General features: G+C 35.8%; 1 protein-coding gene across 1 annotated transcript; it reads right to left on the reverse strand.

Annotated features, from left to right (window-relative positions):
* Positions 1 to 310: 310 nt before the first annotated feature.
* On the reverse strand, positions 311 to 13,901 carry LOC147409657 (uncharacterized). Its single transcript, XM_086431240.1, has 12 exons — positions 13,807 to 13,901; positions 13,321 to 13,426; positions 13,196 to 13,240; positions 12,693 to 12,734; positions 5,027 to 5,146; positions 4,764 to 4,909; positions 4,238 to 4,385; positions 4,033 to 4,116; positions 3,427 to 3,542; positions 2,160 to 2,218; positions 1,472 to 1,562; positions 311 to 734 (listed from the first exon to the last, which is right to left on the reverse strand). Exons 2-12 carry the CDS (start codon positions 13,409 to 13,411, stop codon positions 507 to 509), a joined length of 1,170 nt encoding a protein of 389 aa, XP_086287366.1. The 5' UTR covers positions 13,412 to 13,426; positions 13,807 to 13,901; the 3' UTR covers positions 311 to 506.
* Positions 13,902 to 19,046: the final 5,145 nt, after the last annotated feature.

Genomic DNA, 19,046 nt, shown 5'->3' on the forward strand with positions numbered 1-19,046 from the left:
GTTGGGGCTTGTAGAAAGAAAGGAATGGACACACGTTCAACGGGAAGGAAAGTTTCAATGCTGGATGTTATCATTAGTATTCTTGGGTTTTTGTACTTCTGGTGTAAGCAATTCAAGGATTTTAGAGGATTGTTTTTCAAAGATCTCTTGTTTAGATGGGATCATGTTTGTAGGGGGGAAGACTTTAAGCTGTATCTTCTTTCTTGATAATTCCTCGTTCTCTTATCAATAAATTTTCGCTAATAAAAAAAAAAATCTGAATCAAAGTTATGTAATAGTTTCTGGTACGAAACTTCTGCAATGATGATCAGAAATGCATACGTAGTACAGTAAATATACATTAGTCCAAGTGAATATTTCCGTTATCGTTACACAACAGTTCAAGACGACAAAATTATCATTGCATTTTAATTTACCAAGTACAAATGTAATTTACTCAGAGAGATTGCACAACTAGAGAATAATTAAGTAATTTATTGTCTATATATAGCCGTGTATTTCTGTACCTATCGAAATTCAGCGATTTCAAACACTCGTGCAGTTCCATCCAGTGAAACTGAGACAATGAACTCCCCATGGGAAGACACGGATAAAGACTGAATAGCATCAGAGTGCCCATAGAATGTCTTCACACAATCCCCCGAAAGGCTGTCCCAGACACGTACTTTCCCATCTACACAACCTGTAGCAATGTAACGAGACGCCCCCAGCCATGCTAAGCATGCTACACCTTCCTGCTCACAAAAAAGATCAATAAATTAACCTAAGTTTGATGATCAAAATAACTAGAATTGATTTGCCCAAAATCACTTTAGTGATCCAGAAGAGCTATGATGTGTATTTTTCTTGATCATCAAAGCCTATCTAAAAATTTTGGGGTCCAGCTGAATGAATCATATTCCTTCGTACAATTCTGTTTAATGCACTGTCGATCATGAAATACTTAAATATTTAGTGTATTTTAGCATATTTAGGTCACCTTAATTTTTATTGAGAGCTGCTATCGGCACCTCAACTTTTACTTATTACGACCCCAATTTCTTAAATTATTTATCACTTCAATTAACGTTTAAAACACACTCTTCAAACATTATAAAGGTTTGATTCAAATAATAATCTCAACATTATAACACTGTTCAAAAAAATTCAGTAGTTGTTCACAATTTTGATTAGGCCCGTATAAAATCCAAACAATAGAAATCTAGTGAGAAAAAAAAAAAAGACACCAGAGAGCTTCTATTGGAACCCCAACTTTTACTTATTTTTAATCGTACATGTATTTTCTTTATTTTTAATTGTGGTGTGATAAGTAAAAGCTGGGTTGCCATTAGCAGCTCTCTTTTTATTAGGCTTAAGGGAAGCAATGATTTAACAAGTCATAAGATAACTCGAGCTTTCGTGATTATGATGAAACAGTTGTCATGCAGAAATGATGATTTAAAATGTAATTGAGGGTAAACCCTCAACTCACCTCATGATCACACGTGCAGCGCGGTGACGAATGCTGCAAATCCCAAATGATGAGCTTCTGATCCATGCCCCCAGTTGCAACCCAAGGAAAGCTGTGAAACAACATTGAAACAGTGGGAATGGTTTTCTAAATAACAATCTTCAAGGGTAGAATTATTGTAGAGAAGATTCGAAAACTCATAAATAAACCAAGAATTAAAGATCCAACCTTTCAAATGTAACATTTAAAAAAAAAGAGTGCTATAAATCAGATTATAGCAGCAACTAATAAAGAGAATTTGAGACGAAGTGAGAACTGATCAACACCCTAAGGGAAGATTTCAAAGACTGCCAACAGAGCAATGTCCGTACCTTATCACCATTGAATATTGTTTTTATTTCATAGTAAACACCATTAAAGCTTGGCACTACAATTTTCATTAGCACTATTTGTGTCAAACTTACGTGTTCATTCCATTTAAGTGGCACCCTGACTATCAATAACAACAACAAAAAGAACATAATACGACATTTTTATGCAAATTTCTCTAATATTTATTAGACAAGCATTCAATGGAACCATTTACATTTCACCATTATTGCAAAAGAAATAAAGATAAAACAAGATCCTTCAGGTATTTTACTTTGAGAATTTCAGAAGTTATAGATCCTCCAAAATTAAAAATAGGTAATCCAAGATATGACCATACCTTGGAGAGTGTCCAACGCACTCAATTGAGTCAGAGTGAGCAGTCAGAGAACTAATCACCTACAAAAGCCGGAAGAATGTGTATGAGCCTTCAGTCTTTGCTTCAGAAAAATTTTCTACATCATCCAATACTTAATGCTAATAGGAAACAAGACAACAATTACAAATAGCATAACGACACAAAGAAAGTGAAGAACTAATGGGAGTAATACACCAGCACAACAAAATGGACATAACTAAATATTTGAGAAATTAGCACAAGCTTTAAAATACTAGTATCTTTTTATTTTATTTATATTTATATTTATATTTTTTGTTGTGTAAGGTGGACTTGAACCCACAACCTCAAAGTAGCTTTGCAATGTGTCAAACCAAACTGAGCTATTAAGCCCAAAATCCAAGCATGTTGGCAGGATACAGCCATTGCAAGCCTACAATAGTTGTTGAGCAGCCCATACTAACTGCTCCTCACTATCTTGCTTGTGGTGGACAACCTTAGCAAGGCCACCACCCTGACCCCATGGGCACCCTCAACAACTAAATAGTCATGCCTTTTGCATGTTTGGTTGTGGGCCCCATCTAGGTGTATCTTTCTTGGATGGACTTTAGTGGCGGTGACATTTGGTCCCACTAATATTAAGAATATTATTAATTGAAATTCAACCAAAAAAGAGAAGCCAAGTTCGATAACCAACACCATTTAGAAAAGGAATATAGACGAGATTTACCAAGAAAAAAAGAAATAGTATCCAAAGTGGGCTGTGACTAGTCTACACACACAACCTTATGAAAGTTATGAGTGACCACCGGGAACTTACTATCAGATCCATTTATCCTACCAACATGAGTAAAATAATGGTTATGTATTGTGTCAAATATCTTCAACATCTATTAAGGACTCCATCCCTCCCTGGCCAAGAAAAGATGCTATAATGCCAATAAAGGAAAAGGCTTTCCACTTGGACGGTGGAGAAAATCTTTGTAGTTGGTTTGTCTTAGACTTGGCAGATGAGATGGAGGACCCAAACACCTCATCATCCCTTCATGTGGCGAGCTTCTGTCACAGAGGTGAGGTCCCAAGTTGCCCCTCAAGCCCACCAACTAACTCAGCTTCCATGCGTACGAAAAAACTTGTTTATTAAGAGTTAGAATTTACACTACTTAGTTAGAATTTACATGGATTTTTAGACAAAAATAGAGAGAAGAAACTAAGAACGAAAATAAATCAGACCTAAAAGATTACAATGGGAGCAAGGGAGGGATCATACCTTCCCAGTTATTATGTTCACTATATGGACAGAACCATCCTTTGATCCAGTAACAGCCAGAGTAGAATCAGAGCTTATTGTCAAGCATGTCAGTCCTTCGGTATGATATGGATGACCTAGAGCAAAGACAACATTAAAAATCTATAACAGCAATAAAAATCTAATCAGTAGTATCAGCCAATTTTCCAATTGACCATATCTATTACATATATCAACAGTTACAAAGTTAAAGCATGAATTCACCAACATGGAACAAAAAGAACTTAGGCCCTTCTTGGCATAACCACAAATCATGGTAACTTGGCATTAAAAAAAATGCACGCAAATGGTGCTTGGATGCCCTCCGCAAATCGTCTCAAATATTACACTGGTTTTGGTTTCCCTCCTTCAATAGCAAATCGTTGTAAAGTTTTCAACACCTCGGCAAATTCCCCTAACAAAACACAACTTTGCCGTCCAAAAAACAAATTTACTGCAGTGGACTGGAAAGTTTTGAGTGTTGCAATTTTTTGCAGCATAAGACTTGGTGAATTTACAGAGATTTGCAAGCATGCCAAGAAGGGCCTTAACAAATACAAACTTTCCAACATTAACTTGAAGATATACCTTTAACAACATGTATGTTCTCCCCACTTCTTGGGTTCCATATCCTCAATGAGGCATCATCCGAACCAGTACAGATTGTTTTACCTGCCGCAATAAGTGAAACCAAAGAGTCACTTAAATTTATATCTACAAAGAAGATTTTAAAAAAATCTTTGAAAAAAAAAAAGAAGAAAAACAATGTTTAACTAATAGGTTTGAGTGGTACCATCAGGAGTAAAATCACCACAAGTGACACTGCTACCATGACCCGAAAACATATTTAGATAGGCACTTTTGTCAGCATTCCACATCCAAACAGTGGAATCCTCTGAACCTGCCAAGATCAGATGTCCTCTCGGATGCCACTTCACCCACTGAGCAAGATATATAGTTCAGATCCCAACTTTCCTTTTGTATAAGCATTACGCTATAACCGAAGATATGTTAAAGATTGGGCATTTTAGAAACATCTCCCTGTTAAATCGGTAATATTAGGTTTACCCCCTTTCAAAATGCAAGATTGGGTTTACCCCCTTGACCTTAAGTCAAAGTTAACGGTGAAATTTTGAATTTTTAAAAAAATGTTCTTCAAATACTTAAATTACAAAATCAAAATTTGGGGGGAAAAGGTCAAAATTTCACTGTTAAATCATCAAGAAAAAGCAAAGCAACGATGACTTACGGTCAAGGGGGGCAAACCTAATATCACCAATTTAACAGGAGGTGTTCCTAAAATACCCTTAAAGATTCACCTCGATGCCTGCTCCAGGACCCTCAAGTGTGCACTTGAGAGTATATGAAGATACGTCCCATACTTGAATAAGTCCATCAAAGCTTCCAGAAGCAAGTAACTGCCCATCAGAACTGAAGGCCAAACAAGAAACCGAATCCTTATGGCCTGCAGAGAGAAAGAAATAGATTGAACCAGTTTAGCGAGAAGAAAATAGAGCAAAACATTTGGACCCTTGGAGCACCTATTCACCTAAAACTGTTCTTAGTTGTACTGTAGACATACCTTGGAGCTCTTGAGCCCAATCTCCTTGACCAATCTTCCATAGAAATCCCTTATCATCTCCACCTCCCGTTGCCACCAGAATTGGATCTGTAGGACTGCACACAACTGCATAGACTTCGCCTGTGCCACGGCACATAATAATTTAAAAATAAAAAGAAGCCAATACGAGAAATTTTTCTGTGTAAAACCCAAAGACTTAAACTACATGAGAAATTAAATGTTCTCATATCCATATCCCAACATATGGTTCCAACCGAAACGATCCAATTAAGTGTGACTGAGATAGCAGATGGTGCAATATTTAGGTAGAACATTAGCATGGATCCAAACTCATTGACGATTGGTAAAAACAGATAAGAAACAGAGCAATTCTAGTGAGAGAGATACTCACAAGGTGCAGCCAGGAAAAGGGAAGCAAAAAAAAAAGGGACAAATTTTAATGGATGGTGCCAAGTCATAAATGAAAATACAACATTTAAGATAAAATATGAAACCGATTGAAGAAAAGCCCTTCTAAATGAATTCCCAATACGTTAAGAGAAACAAAGGCCCGAGCAAAAACCATAGCCTTCACCTTCATGACGATATGTGCATTCTGTTTTTTCAGATGCGCCAGCAAAGGAGAAAAGGAGATAATATACAAAAGAATGTTTTTAATTGGGGAAGCAAAGGCCTTGGAGTGCCAATCTTTGACTATGGATAGAACATCCTTAGACATCAGTCATCTATATCAGAATGGATCAAGGAATCCCAAATATACCAAGAAATAAGGCAATGGACAAGAAAGTGTTCCACTGATTCTTCACTTAAAAAGGGGAAAAAACGAAGCAAAACCTATTTGGGGTAGAAAATACAATTCTTAAGTGATTAACCATCAAGATGCGATTCATAGAAAGAAATTGACTGATTCCAAGGGACTTTAATTGGAAACTTGATAAGCACCACATCCTCATCAGAGTTGTTAACATAGGGACCTCACTAAGAAGTATCTAGGAGGGAATCTCATGTAAGAGATCCACTTTCTCATATTCACCCCAAATGCACATCTACCTTGAATTGAGAAGCAAAGAACCAGTGTAATCAATCTCATAGTCATTAATACATCGCCTGATTCAAATTCCAAGAAATCTCATTTTCATTGGGAATCAAGTTATCAAAAACAAGAGCCTCTTTTCTTTTAGCAAAAGCATAAATGGAGGGACAAGGAGCCTCATTTTTAGCCTTTCCCTCACTCTTTTGGAGCCTTCAACATGCACCGAAGATTTCCTATTTGGTGTTGTCATTGATCTATGTAGCAACTTTCCAAACCATTTCAATTGACTCTTGACTCTCAACAAGAGGAGAATTACATTTCCCTTTTTTAGGCAATTGTCTCCCTTACATCATATACTTCAACCAATGGTAAAATGAAGAACCTCTAATGATGTTTTTTTAAGTAGGAACCTTCAATGCTCAGAAGTTAAATTATCCATCTCTTGTGTATGAAAAACAACAAAAGCAAATAGGACAATAAAGTAGTAGGCTAGTAGCTTAATGGGACCTACTCCATACCAGTCTAAGTCTTGAAGAGAAGCAAACATCAAATTTGGAACCAAGGTTCATGGGTGGCATAAAGATGAGGTTAAAACCACTTACAAGAGCCAAGTGTAGAAAGGTATCATGAAGGGGTTGGAAGAATTGAACAAAGACCTGTCCCCATAGTTGGAAAAGATGACAGGTTTAGATTTTGGGAAGATTGTCAGAGTGTTGTCTCTCTTTAAGTCTCAATATCCTAATTTATTTGTCATTTCCAATAAAAACATGTTGATCCTCAATTTTCTGGTTTGCACAGATAATAAGAGGTCCTAGGACCTCCATTTTAAAAAGAATTACAATAACTGGTAGATGAATTTTGTGGCGATTTTTTTTCCATTGCATCTATGATATCTCCATTTCTCATAGTGATGAGAATAAGCAAGTGTTGAAGAAGAAACAAGATGGCTCATTTTCTGTTGACATTCATAGCGTTAAAGAAAATGAAGCTCAGAATAGGCAAGGAAATCAAGCTCAGAATAAGCTGTCAGATTTGTAAAATATTGTAAATTGATCTCTAGTTATTTGTTTCCTTATTTGTAAATGATTAAGCTTAATCATAGGCAGTAGAACAGGATCTTAATGTGTTACAATCAGTATAAGATTGTAACCTCTGTTGGTTTTGAGAATTAATTCAAAGTTGTTTCATTCACACTTTATTTTCTTTCATGGTATCAGAGCATAACTTGGGTATCAAAACAAACCACAACAGCAAACCCTAAGCTGACTTCCATGGGAGACGAGAGAGAAAGAAGCACGAGTTCAGGTGCAAAATGGGATAATCCCAATCATCAACTTTACCTTCACCATTCAGATCAACCCGATGCTGTCCTTGTGCCACAACCCCTGGTCGAAGACAACTATAGCACATGGAGCCAATCCATGACTATGGCTTTGACAGTCAAAAACAAAATTGGACTCATAGATGGTTCAATCAAGGAGCCTGATGAGAAGAATCCAGAAGAACGTCAACAATGGAATCGCTGTAATAATTTGGTCAAGACTTGGCTCCTAGGATCGATGTCTAAAGAAATTGCTAGCAGCGTCATCAATTGCAAGGATGCCAAACAGATGTGGCTCAATTTGCAAGACCGATTCTCACATGTGAACATGGTTCAATTGTTCAATGTTGAGAACCGGATTCATGACTGTGTGCAAGGTAACATGTCTGTAGGATCTTATTTCACAAAACTGAAAGGTTTATGGGATGAGCGTGATGCACTTTGTACCTTTCCAACCTGCACTTGTGGATCAATCAAAGAAGTGACTGCATATTTAGAGACACAGATGGACCTTAATGAGTCGTATGCAGGTGTTCGCAGCAACACTTTGCTACAGGATCCGTTACCCATGGTAAACAAGGCATACTCACTGATTCTTCATCATGAGAAACAATTGGAGGTGACAACCGGAAAAAGCCATAGTCAACCAGATGCTGCTGTTTTTTGCCGTAAAGGACTCAAGACGTGAGTCTGAAGGTGAATCAAAATATTCTAGATGTAACAGAACGAACCACACAACTAAAAATTGTCGTGCACATCTCAAATGCACCTTTTGCGATTGGAAAGGACATACGGTTGAATATTGTGGCAAAAAGAAAGTGGCAACTGAGGCTGAATCTAATGCAACAATTTCCAAGGGAAATCAAGTTGCATTGACTGAAAGAAAGGAGATGAACTTTCCCTTCACAGTTGAAGAGAGCAAACAAATACTAAACATGTTGAAAACTATAAACCTTCTTCTGCCAACGATGTTAGTAATTTCCCAACTCATGATGAACTTTCAGGTAAAGTTTTCTCACTTATCTCTAATGGTAAGAGGAGTACATGGATTTTGGACAGTGGGTTCACAGATCATATGATTTGTGATCAAAATTTGCTCACGTATTCAAAACCCGTTAATGACCGTACTGTGGAATTGCCAAATGGCTCAGTGGCACAAGTGACTCACATTGGCAAAGTTGTTATGTCTCCTGATTTGATTCTTGATAATGTTTTGTGTGTCCCATATTTCCGATTGAATTTAATTTCAATTAGCAAATTGGCCTCTGATTCATCTTGCATGACCATTTTTCTAAGTCAATTTTGTGTCATTCAGGACCTACGCTCGGGGAAGATGATTGGGACTGGAATTGAACGGGGGGGGTCTCTACTATCTTGATCAAGCCAAGAAAGGAACATACAACCATACCCAACTTCCCAACCCGAATCTCTGGCATCAACGCCTTGGACATCCTTCAGCCAAAGTCTCTCAGTTATTTCCTTTTTCACATTTCAAAAATAAGTCTTGTAATACCTACAAGTGCTTAATTTGTCCGTTGGCTAAACAAACACGGCTTCCATTCCCTTTAAGTTCCATTACTACTACATCTCGTTTTGATTTGATTCATGTTGATATTTGGGGTGGTTATAAGATTGCTTCAATTTCGGGTGCAAAATACTTTCTTACTATTGTTGATGATCACACTAAATGCACATGGATTCATCTTATGAAACACAAATCAGATACTAGGGATCTTCTAGTAAACTTCATCAACATGGCAGAAAATCAATTCAATTCCAAAGTCAATGGCTCTGAATTCAAACTTGAAAGTTTTTATGCACAAAAAGGTATAATTCATCAAACTAGTTGCATCAATACTCCACAACAAAATGGAGTTGCCGAACAAAAACATAGACATTTGCTAAATGTGGCACGTGCTTTGCTTCTTCAAGCTGGCCTTCCTAAACAATTTTGGAGTGATGCTATTCTTACTTCAGCATATCTCATAAATCGAACACCCACTCCTCTTCTCCAAGGAAAAACCCCATATGCAAAATTGTTCAACAAAATTTCAAATTATTCCCATTTACGAGTATTCGGTTGTTTGTGTTTTGTTTCTACTCATGCACAAAATCGTTCAAAGTTTGATCCTCGAGCATCGCAATGTATCTTTCTTGGATATCCCTATGGGCAAAAAAAGGTATCGAGTCTTTGATCTTGTTCAAAAAAAGGTAATGGTTTCAAGAGATGTTATTTTCTTTGAAACCACATTTCCTTTCCATATCACTGCATCTCTTAATAATTCTGATAAACCACAATTTTGGTTCTCAAATAATGACCCATCTTTAAGTTTTGATATAGATTCTTTGTCCAAGCCCAATTCTTCTTTTCCTTCTCTAAATGGGCCTTCCTCTCTCACAAGTCCAAATGAACAACCAACTCTCACTACACCCACAACTGACCAACTTCTCCCATCTCTTCTCTAAAACACATACCAAATGTTACAACATCATCACTATCCATCATCCAAACTATTACCACTCCATCGCAGTCACCAATTGCACCCATCCAACCACTTTGACGCGGCAACCATTCCATCACAACTCCTCAATATTTGCAGGACTTTCATATCGAGATGAGCCTCCCTTCAAGGTTTGAACCGACGTCGTCCACGAATCTGGTCAAAACTTCAAGTACTGCTCATCCTCTTTCTAAATTCTTATCTTATGATAAACTTTCTCATATTCACAAAATATATACTACTCAACTCACCCTCCTCAAAGAACCCACAAGTTTTTCACAAGCTGACCAAAACCCAAAATGGTGTGAAGATATGCAACATGAGATAGCTGTTTTACAAGCTAATAGGACTTAGAGTTTGGTGTCGTTGCCACCCCATAAGCGGTCAATCGGCTGCAAGTGGGTGTATAAAAAAAAATTGAAGGCCGATGGGACAATAGAAAAATATAAGGCCCGGTTGGTGGCAAAGGGTTACAATCAAGTCAAAGGGGTAGATTACAAGGAAACTTTTGCCCCGGTGGCCAAAATGGTAACCGTACACATCTTACTTAGTGTGGCAGCCTTGTGTGGTTGGCATCTACATCAATTAGATGTTAACAACACATTCTTGAATGGTTATCTTAATGAAGAAGTATACATGTCCTTGCCTCCTGGTTTCGGACGAAAGGGGGAGAAATGTTTTTGCAAACTTCACAAATCTCTGTATGGATTGAAACAAGCTTCTAGACAATGGTTTATCAAGTTGTCTAGTGTACTCAAAGCCGCAGGATTCCATCAGTCTCTGTCTGACTATTCTTTATTCGTCCGAAGTCGTCAAAGTAGCTTTTTGGCATTACTAATATATGTTGATGATGTGATATTAGTTGAGAATGATTTGCAGGACACAAAAAACACTAAGTTTTTCTTGTCCAAGCAATTTAAACTTAAGGACTTGGGGCAACTCAAATATTTCCTTGGCATAGAGGTTGCAAGATCACAACATGGAATAAGTTTGTAGCAACGAAAATATGCCTTAGAAATTCTAGATGATGCTGGATTCTTGGGTGTTAAACCTTCTCGGTTTCCTATTGAACAGAACATGTCACTCACACAATCCAATGGAAAGCTTTTGGATGATGCATCAACATACAGAAGGTTAGTTGGGAGGTTAATCTACCTGACATTAACTAGGCCGGATCTGACTTATGCTGTACATGTGCTGAGTCAATTTATGGACAAACCTCGGCAACCACATCTGGAAGTAGCTCATAAAGTGCTCAATTATATCAAACAAACACCTGGGCAAGGTATTTTATTGCCATCTACAGGTTCAATTCAGTTACAAGCATTTTGTGATGCTAATTGGGCTCGCTGCAAGGACACAAGAAGATCAATTACAGGCTATTGTATTTTACTTGGTCAAGCACCAGTTTCTTGGAAGACCAAGAAACAGACAACGATATCTCGTTCGAGCACAGAAGCAGAGTATCGCTCTATGGCTACTACATACTACGAAATTACATGGTTGAAAAACATTTTGAAAGACTTGAAGATAAACCACACAGCCAGTAACTTTGTTTTGTGATAATCAAGCAGCTATGCACATAGCATCAAATCCAGTTTTTCATGAGTGAACTAAACACATAGAAATAGACTGTCATTTAGTACGTGAGAAAATTCAAGAAGGAATGATTCGGACAGCCTATATTCGAACCACAAATCAGCCGACAGATTTATTTACTAAGCCATTAAGCTCCACACAGTTCGAAGCCTTACTTAGCAAGTTGGGTGTCATTAACATACACTCCAATTTGAGGGGGAGTGTTAAAGGAAATGAAGCTCAGAATAGGCAAGGAAATCAAGCTCAGAATAAGCTGTCAGATTTGTAAAATATTGTAAATTGATCTCTAGTTATTTGTTTCCTTATTTGTAAATGATTAGGCTTAATCATAGGCAGTAGAACAGGATCTTAATGTGTTACAATCAGTATAAGATTGTAACCTCTGTTTGTTTTGAGAATTAATTCAAAGTTGTTTCATTCACACTTTATTTTCTTTCACATAGGGGTCCATTTTCCCAACATTCTTCATTTTGGGCTCTATCAGTCCATCCCAAGTGGCTTTATTTTCTTTGTCTGCTACTTTGATAAGACCATTGTAGACTTTTTCCCCACGTGCAAAAAAATCGAAAATCACCTCTGCATCCACTGCAAGTTTGCATTTTCTATTTAGTTTTAGTTCTTTAGCCTCTTTGTATCTATTGGATCCCTCCTTGTTTCATGTTTTTACTTTCCCAGAGCTGGAACACCTTGAATTTTGTCTCTAGAGTTAAGCCCCCTAATGAGAATAACCATGTTCACAATTTTTTAAGGCCTTTGGAATGATATAAGAGAACCTTAGATGAAGAGGGAAACTCGATCCCCACCTTCAATCTTAGAATTAAAGCTTCATTATTATGATGGACTAAGATTTATAAGAAATTTTAGAGCCTTATCTTTTTTAGGATTATATCTTCAAATTGGATTGCATGATATTTGGTGAAAGTTAAAACTGGTTTTCCTTCTATAGTTCTTCCGCATCAGCCTTTCCCATGGGACTGGTCTATTTTACCACCTTTGTATTCTCGCTTCTTTTAAAATATTCTTACACATAAATAAATAGATAAGTTATAATGCTCTGCTTAGTGCACGATCAGAAATAATCTATGATGTAGCTATTAATCCTGATCTACAGAATTTAGCAGAAATCAAAAAATATCTACGACTGTATAACATAACCAAACATACATCAGATATTTAAATAAAAATTTAATAGGATTAAGTAAAAAGCCATACCAGTATGACCGGTGAATAAGTGCATGGAATCATCTGGTTCAACTGCAATTACTCAAAATTAACAAAAACCAAAAAAAAATTTAAAAAACATCAACATAATGATCTACTAGAGCCAACTAGACAATTATAACAGTGGGAAAAAAAATGCCCATCAAAAAGTACTTTTGAAACTTCACATTTAAAAAAAAAAAATTCAAACTAGTAGGAGCTGAGCTCTCATGAAGAACTCAACAGGTAAACAAAGATCACTTTTTGGGGGGTTTTTACCATAGTTTCTAGAGAATAAATTTATAAAATTTGTTCTCTAGAACTACCCATCTTCCTTTAAACTTATACGGTTTGATTGGAGTTCTAAGTTTAAAAAATGAGGATGTTACAATTAGAATTAAAGAAAAAAATTAGATTTTTCTACAGAAAGAACGATTGGGATTGAAATTTAATAGAGAAAATAGAATACCCAGAAACCGAAATAAAATAAACTAAAAATCAGTTTTTGGGCATACCCAGATCATCATCTGATCCAGCTTCGTCATCCGCATCAGGAAGATCTGCACCAATGGACAGATAAAGAGATCAAAAGAGTTAAGAGAGGGTTACATAGAAAAGGGGGAGATAGAGAGGGTCACACCTTCTTCATCGACGTTGATTTCTTCGATTATGTCGTTTTCATCCAGGAATATTTCACCTTGATCATCTTCCTCGTCGCCATGACCGCTCATTCTCTCTCTCTCTCTCTGTAGTGGAGATAAAAGGAGGGCTTTTGCAGGGTTTTTCTTCGACGCAGTTGTGCGTATCGCTAGGTATCCGATCGGATACTATTATATCCGAATTCGAATCCGAAAAAAAAGAATGATATCCGAATTCGAATTCGAATCCGATCGGATAGCACTAACAAACATTCGAATCCGAACTTCAAAATTATATCGGATATCCGATAAAAATCCAGGATTTCCCTCTTTGTGTGAGAGTAAAATAGGGTTTTACTGTGTTTGAAAGAGAGAGAGGAAGTATCCTTGGATGCTCATCGGTCGGAGAAGACGACGGTAATGGAGCTCGCACAAGTCGAGAAAATAGGTTTTACCGAGAGAGTGAGAGAGAGAGAGTATGTGTGTACCTGGATGCTCGCCGGCCGGAGAAGACGGTGGGTTATGGAGCTCGCTGCCTCGCACAGTCCAAAACCTCCATTATCGTTTACTTCGACTGATTCTGCGTTTCTGATTGGGTTGGAGAAGATGATACTTTATAAGTTAAATTTTGTTATAAAACAGAAATACACGACACCATATACATACATGTGTTAAAGTTTTGCTGTAAAACATGAATACATAATATATGTATATTATATCGAAGCGGATATTATCGAATCGGATTTCGCAATATCCGAATTCGTATCCGAAACTCATTTGAATGTTAAAATAACATCCGAATCTGATATCCGAATATTTCGAATAATATCCGATTTTTCAAATTCGAATTCGGATTTCGAATATCCATTGACACCCCTATTGCTAAGCACGTGCGTGATATGGAAAGTGGTCGGGTCGGGCCGGGCCGCGCCTAGGCCGATTCTTGTTTAGGGACGGCTTGCGAGCTCAAACGATCCTTACGACCCAATTATTTCTATTAAAATTGGATAATTTAGTAATAACCCAAGAGAAATTGGTGACATTAGATTTACCCTTGACTGAGAAGAGTAAAGGCTATTTTTTTTCAATGTTTTAATAGTGATTTTTTTTTTGAAAAATTATGAAAAAAAAAAAATTTAGTTAAAATAAATTATTAAAATAGTATCAATTTTTTAAAAATTTATCAAAAGAATAACGAATCGATACTTTACATGTCGATTTATTTCTTTTTAATTAAAAAAAATTAATTTTTAAGTGTCAAAAAAAAAAAAAAAAAATTCAAAGAAAATTTTTTAACACTTTAAGTGCCAATGTACTTCCCACCAATTTTTTCTAGTATTTTTCCTTGATTTTCTTCTTAGGGTATGTTTGATTGCACATGGAAAATATGGTGGAAAATCAATTTCCATGGAAAATGACATTTTTCAAGTGTTTGATTGCACATGGAAATGAAAATTCATTTTCCACCCCATTCAAAAAGCCCACTAAATCATGGATTTCACTTTTCCACCCATATGGGTAGGAAAATGAAATCCACCCATATTTTCCATCCTCAATTCTTCCCTACCACCACCACCTCCACCACCACCACCACCATTACACTAACTTCGCCATCGTCGTCGTCATCGCTGTCGTCACCATCGCCGTCGGTTCCGTCTCCGACCACCTTCTCTCTCTCTTCTTCTTCTTTTTCTTCTTCTCCTTCTTCTCCATCCCTCACCTCCTCCACCACCACCACCACGATGTTCTCCCCCCATCTTCCTCACTTACCTCCGTCGCCATTGTCGTCGTCGCCTCCGCCACCTTTGACGCCACATCCTCCCCCCTCCCTCTTTCTCGTCATCTTCTTCTTCCTCTCCCCCTCCTCTCATCTTCTTCCTCCTTCTCTTCTTCTTTTTTCTCATATTTTTCCATGATTTTATCCAAGTGAAATCAAACAATGGAATTTGATTTTCCAACCCTATTTATTTTCCACAACTAATTTTCCATGGAAAGTGACTTTCCATTCAATCAAACATACCCTTATTCTCCTATTTCTTCCTCCTCCTCGTCTGACAACGACACGCACATTAACAAAGGTAATAAAAACTCTTTTCCCTTTTTTTTTAAATTCTTAATAAGTGATGAACATCTTGATCTAAATCTAGAAAAAAATTTAAACAAAATCAAGATCTTTATCTAAAACAAGATAAAAAATTTAAACAAAATCAAGATCTTGATCTAGATCAAGATATAAAAAAAAATCAAGATCTTGATCTTGAGTTAGATCTAAATCAAGATCAAAACTTAAAATAAAATAAAAAAATCAAGATCAAGATAAAATTAAAAAAAATATATATATATATATATATATATATATTGATTTATAAAGATCTTGATTATTAAATCAAAATAAAAAAAAATTAAAAATTAAGATCTTGAACCAAGATTTAGATAAAGAAATGTTTAAATGTTTATTTATATAATTGTTTTTTTTTTTAAATAGATGACAACTAATGACAGACGCATTAATAGAGGTCCGATTACCAACGAATTTATAAACAATCATCAGAGTCATATATCGAGTGATATTTGGATGGGACATGATATAATTTTATATTTAAAAATTATTAATAATTAGAACTCACCACTTAGTGTCTCAGTGTTGAGTTCACCATTTAGTATCGTAGTATCGAGTTCATAACTTGTGTGAAAATTGATTAAAATTATATAATTTTTTAATAATTAATTTTACAATAATGCAGATTGACTACAATTACCTTTACGAGTGCGATATCATTCACAAGTTTTTAGAGATTGAAAAATTAGTGGTCCACGGGAGGTCATTGCCGCTACTATTGGTTTGAGCAATGTCTAGAACTAAGGATCAACGGATATCCTATTATTGTGTCATGTATGGCGAGAGAGGATTATTCCGGTCTCATTTATCAAGGTTTTGGAGTTTTAACTTATACTGATAACTCTCACTTCAGTACCATTAGTCTTACATGGTTATGTGATACATTTAGAAAATGGTCAAATAGACAAATGTCGATGAATAAGGTAAAATTTAATTATTTATTATTATAATAATAATTTTAATATTCATATTTTTAAATTTTATATTATTGATTAATATTTTACATTTATATCAAGTACATAATCATACTCGTGCCTATTTATTGGTACTGTGTAAAGCCACATTGTTTCCAAGATGCATTTGGTAAGAGTGTTGATACAAGTTTATTACATTTATTTACATATTTATTTATTATATCTTATTATACTTGTGGTGTCGCCGTTCTTGGATATTTGTACCATATTTTTAGTAAAATTACAAAAATGAATAAGAGCAACCATTGAGGCTTATGGATATACGTCATTTCTACAAATATAGGCACATAAGCGATTATTAATTGGCAGATTCATACTTACGAATCAGGATGTTATATTCCCCCAAGTATGTAGTGGATCATAACTAATATGACATATATTAGAGATTCGCATCATAATGTCTTACCATACCGGATCAAGTTAGATTTTCTTCTTCCTTCCATGGTAATTATGTTTAATTAAAAATTTTAAATATTATTATTATAATATTTTATATTTAGTCATTTTAATAATTTATTTATTATTTTTTAGGTTTTCTAGACACCATATATGCATGTTGATTATGATATAGACATTATGCGCACAACCCCTAATCTAAGTTCATACCGATCTTATGTAACTTTTTTACACACTGTCTTATATCATTTTGTGAATCGATGTATAAGACTGAAAGCGCCCTCGATCCGCGGGGTGCGCGGATCCACTTTTGACCCTTGAGGTTTGGGAGTCGCCACCTAGTTATTATGGTCTAGGAACTAAACTGACTCTAAAACGGATAATGAACTAATCTACTACAGAAAATCTGAATCCGGGGATCATGTTACGGGGTTGGAAGGTGTTAGACACCAACCCCGCCCGACCATTGCCGGTCTCTACTTATCCCAAATAAATCTACATCGCTAATGACAAACCTAAATTAAAAAATAATGAAAACCTTACCTTCGATCTGCAAAAGTGTTATTCCCTCAGATCTGGTGAAAACGGCTCCTTGTACCGTATTCCTTACTTCGTTCTATCTCCGGATCTGATTTCTGATCTCCGAGGTAAGGTATCTCCTTCTTGGATCTGGGTGCTTTGAATTTGTTGTGGATTTTTGGGATGTTTTTGAGAAGTTTTTGGGTGTTTTTTAGGCTAAAATCGAAGCAGGGGTGTTAGGTAAGGAGTTGAGGCTCCAAAATTAGGATTTTGGAGAGGTTGTGGAGGCTTCTTCACCTACTTTTCCTAGGGTTTTTTCTTTGATACGAAAATTGGGTGTGAAGGCTCCTATTTATAAAGTTTTTAGAAGCATTAGGGTTTGATTAGGGTTTCTTTTTAGGGTTTCAATTAGGGTTTAGACTTTGGTCTCATGAGATGGACTTAGTCTTTAGGGTTTTGACTTTAGTCTTATGAGATTGACTTGATTAGATTAGGATTTTGATTTAGGGTTTTGACTTTAGTCTTATGAGATTGACTTGATTAGTTTAGATTAGGGTTTTGATTTAAGGTTTTGACTTTAGTCTTATGAGATTGACTTTAATACTTGACTTTAGTCTTACTTAATTGACTTTAATTTTGACTTTAGTCTTATTTGATTGACTTTAATATCTTGACTTTAGTCTTGCTTGATTGACTTTAAATTTTTGGAGAACCCCTATTTATTATATCTTTGATTCTTTGGACTCCCAAATGAAGGGGTCCTTAAAGAAATATCTTGCGAACCATCAACAATTTTTCTTGAAAGCCTGATTGATCAATTTTTTCGTTTAAATTTTATAATTAATTTTATTAATGTTTCACTTTACATTATTTAATGATTTATTTATTAATTTCAAAAAATTTAATTATTAAAATTGTGAAATTACCATTTTGCCCTCGGAGAGGATTTTTTACGTTTTAAGTCGTTTTTCAATGTTCCAGGATGTTTTGGAATCAATTTTTCATAAGGAATTCAATGGGAATATTGGTTTTTGTCATTTATGAAATTTTTTGTGTGAAATGGTCGTGAATTTTATGAGGGGTATTTTCGTAATTTTGTCAAATTTTGTGAAAATTGGCGAAATGATTTATTTGGTTTCGAGTTGTCATTTTATGTATTTGAATGGATTTTTCTAAGTGTAATGTAGGCTCTAAGGTTGTTTTGATGTTAGGGGTATTTTGGTAATTTGATCATTTTTAGTGATTTTTATCGTGAAGCTTCTTTTTGGTTTGTAGGATGATGATTTCTATGTTTCTGGGGTAGTATTTTCCTAGCGCAGCGTGGTTTCTAAGTTTTGTCAGTTCGAGATACCTCATCCGGATTTCTGAAACATATCTGGTAACAAAATAAAGCATTGGAATAGACATCCATCATTGGGAACCTTTGCGATCGGGTTGACGACTTGATTAATCAGGCGGATGCAAAAATGGGGTGTCTACAAAGACAATTTGGCCTACAGTAAATTATTTCGAGGTTCTGTCATAATGTAGGTTACAAGAAGGAGGAGAGGTACAGTACCACCTAAACGATGAGAGATTGGGAAGAAAGATTTGATAGATTTTGCGTATATAGTCAATTATATCAAAACTTGGAAGATAATCTTAAATATTAAATATCAATTATGTCAATTATTTAATATTTGCAAGGTAATTTTTAATGTTTTTAACCAAGTGGTCATTT

The sequence above is a fragment of the Akebia trifoliata genome, chromosome 2 (assembly GCF_017979445.1).
Source record: "Akebia trifoliata isolate Shusen 1 chromosome 2, ASM1797944v1, whole genome shotgun sequence".
Classification (NCBI taxonomy): Eukaryota; Viridiplantae; Streptophyta; class Magnoliopsida; order Ranunculales; family Lardizabalaceae; genus Akebia; species Akebia trifoliata.

Bases quoted from the DNA above. Each gene is read 5' to 3' on its own strand.
- LOC147409657 (XM_086431240.1), bottom strand. From the start codon at position 13,411: ATGAGCGGTCATGGCGACGAGGAAGATGATCAAGGTGAAATATTCCTG. The intron at 13,241-13,320 runs GTGTGACCCTCT...CCATTGGTGCAG, and splicing joins AATCAACGTCGATGAAGAAG to ATCTTCCTGATGCGGATGAC. The intron at 1,563-2,159 runs GTATGGTCATAT...GTTGTTTCACAG, and splicing joins TGCGTTGGACACTCTCCAAG to CTTTCCTTGGGTTGCAACTG.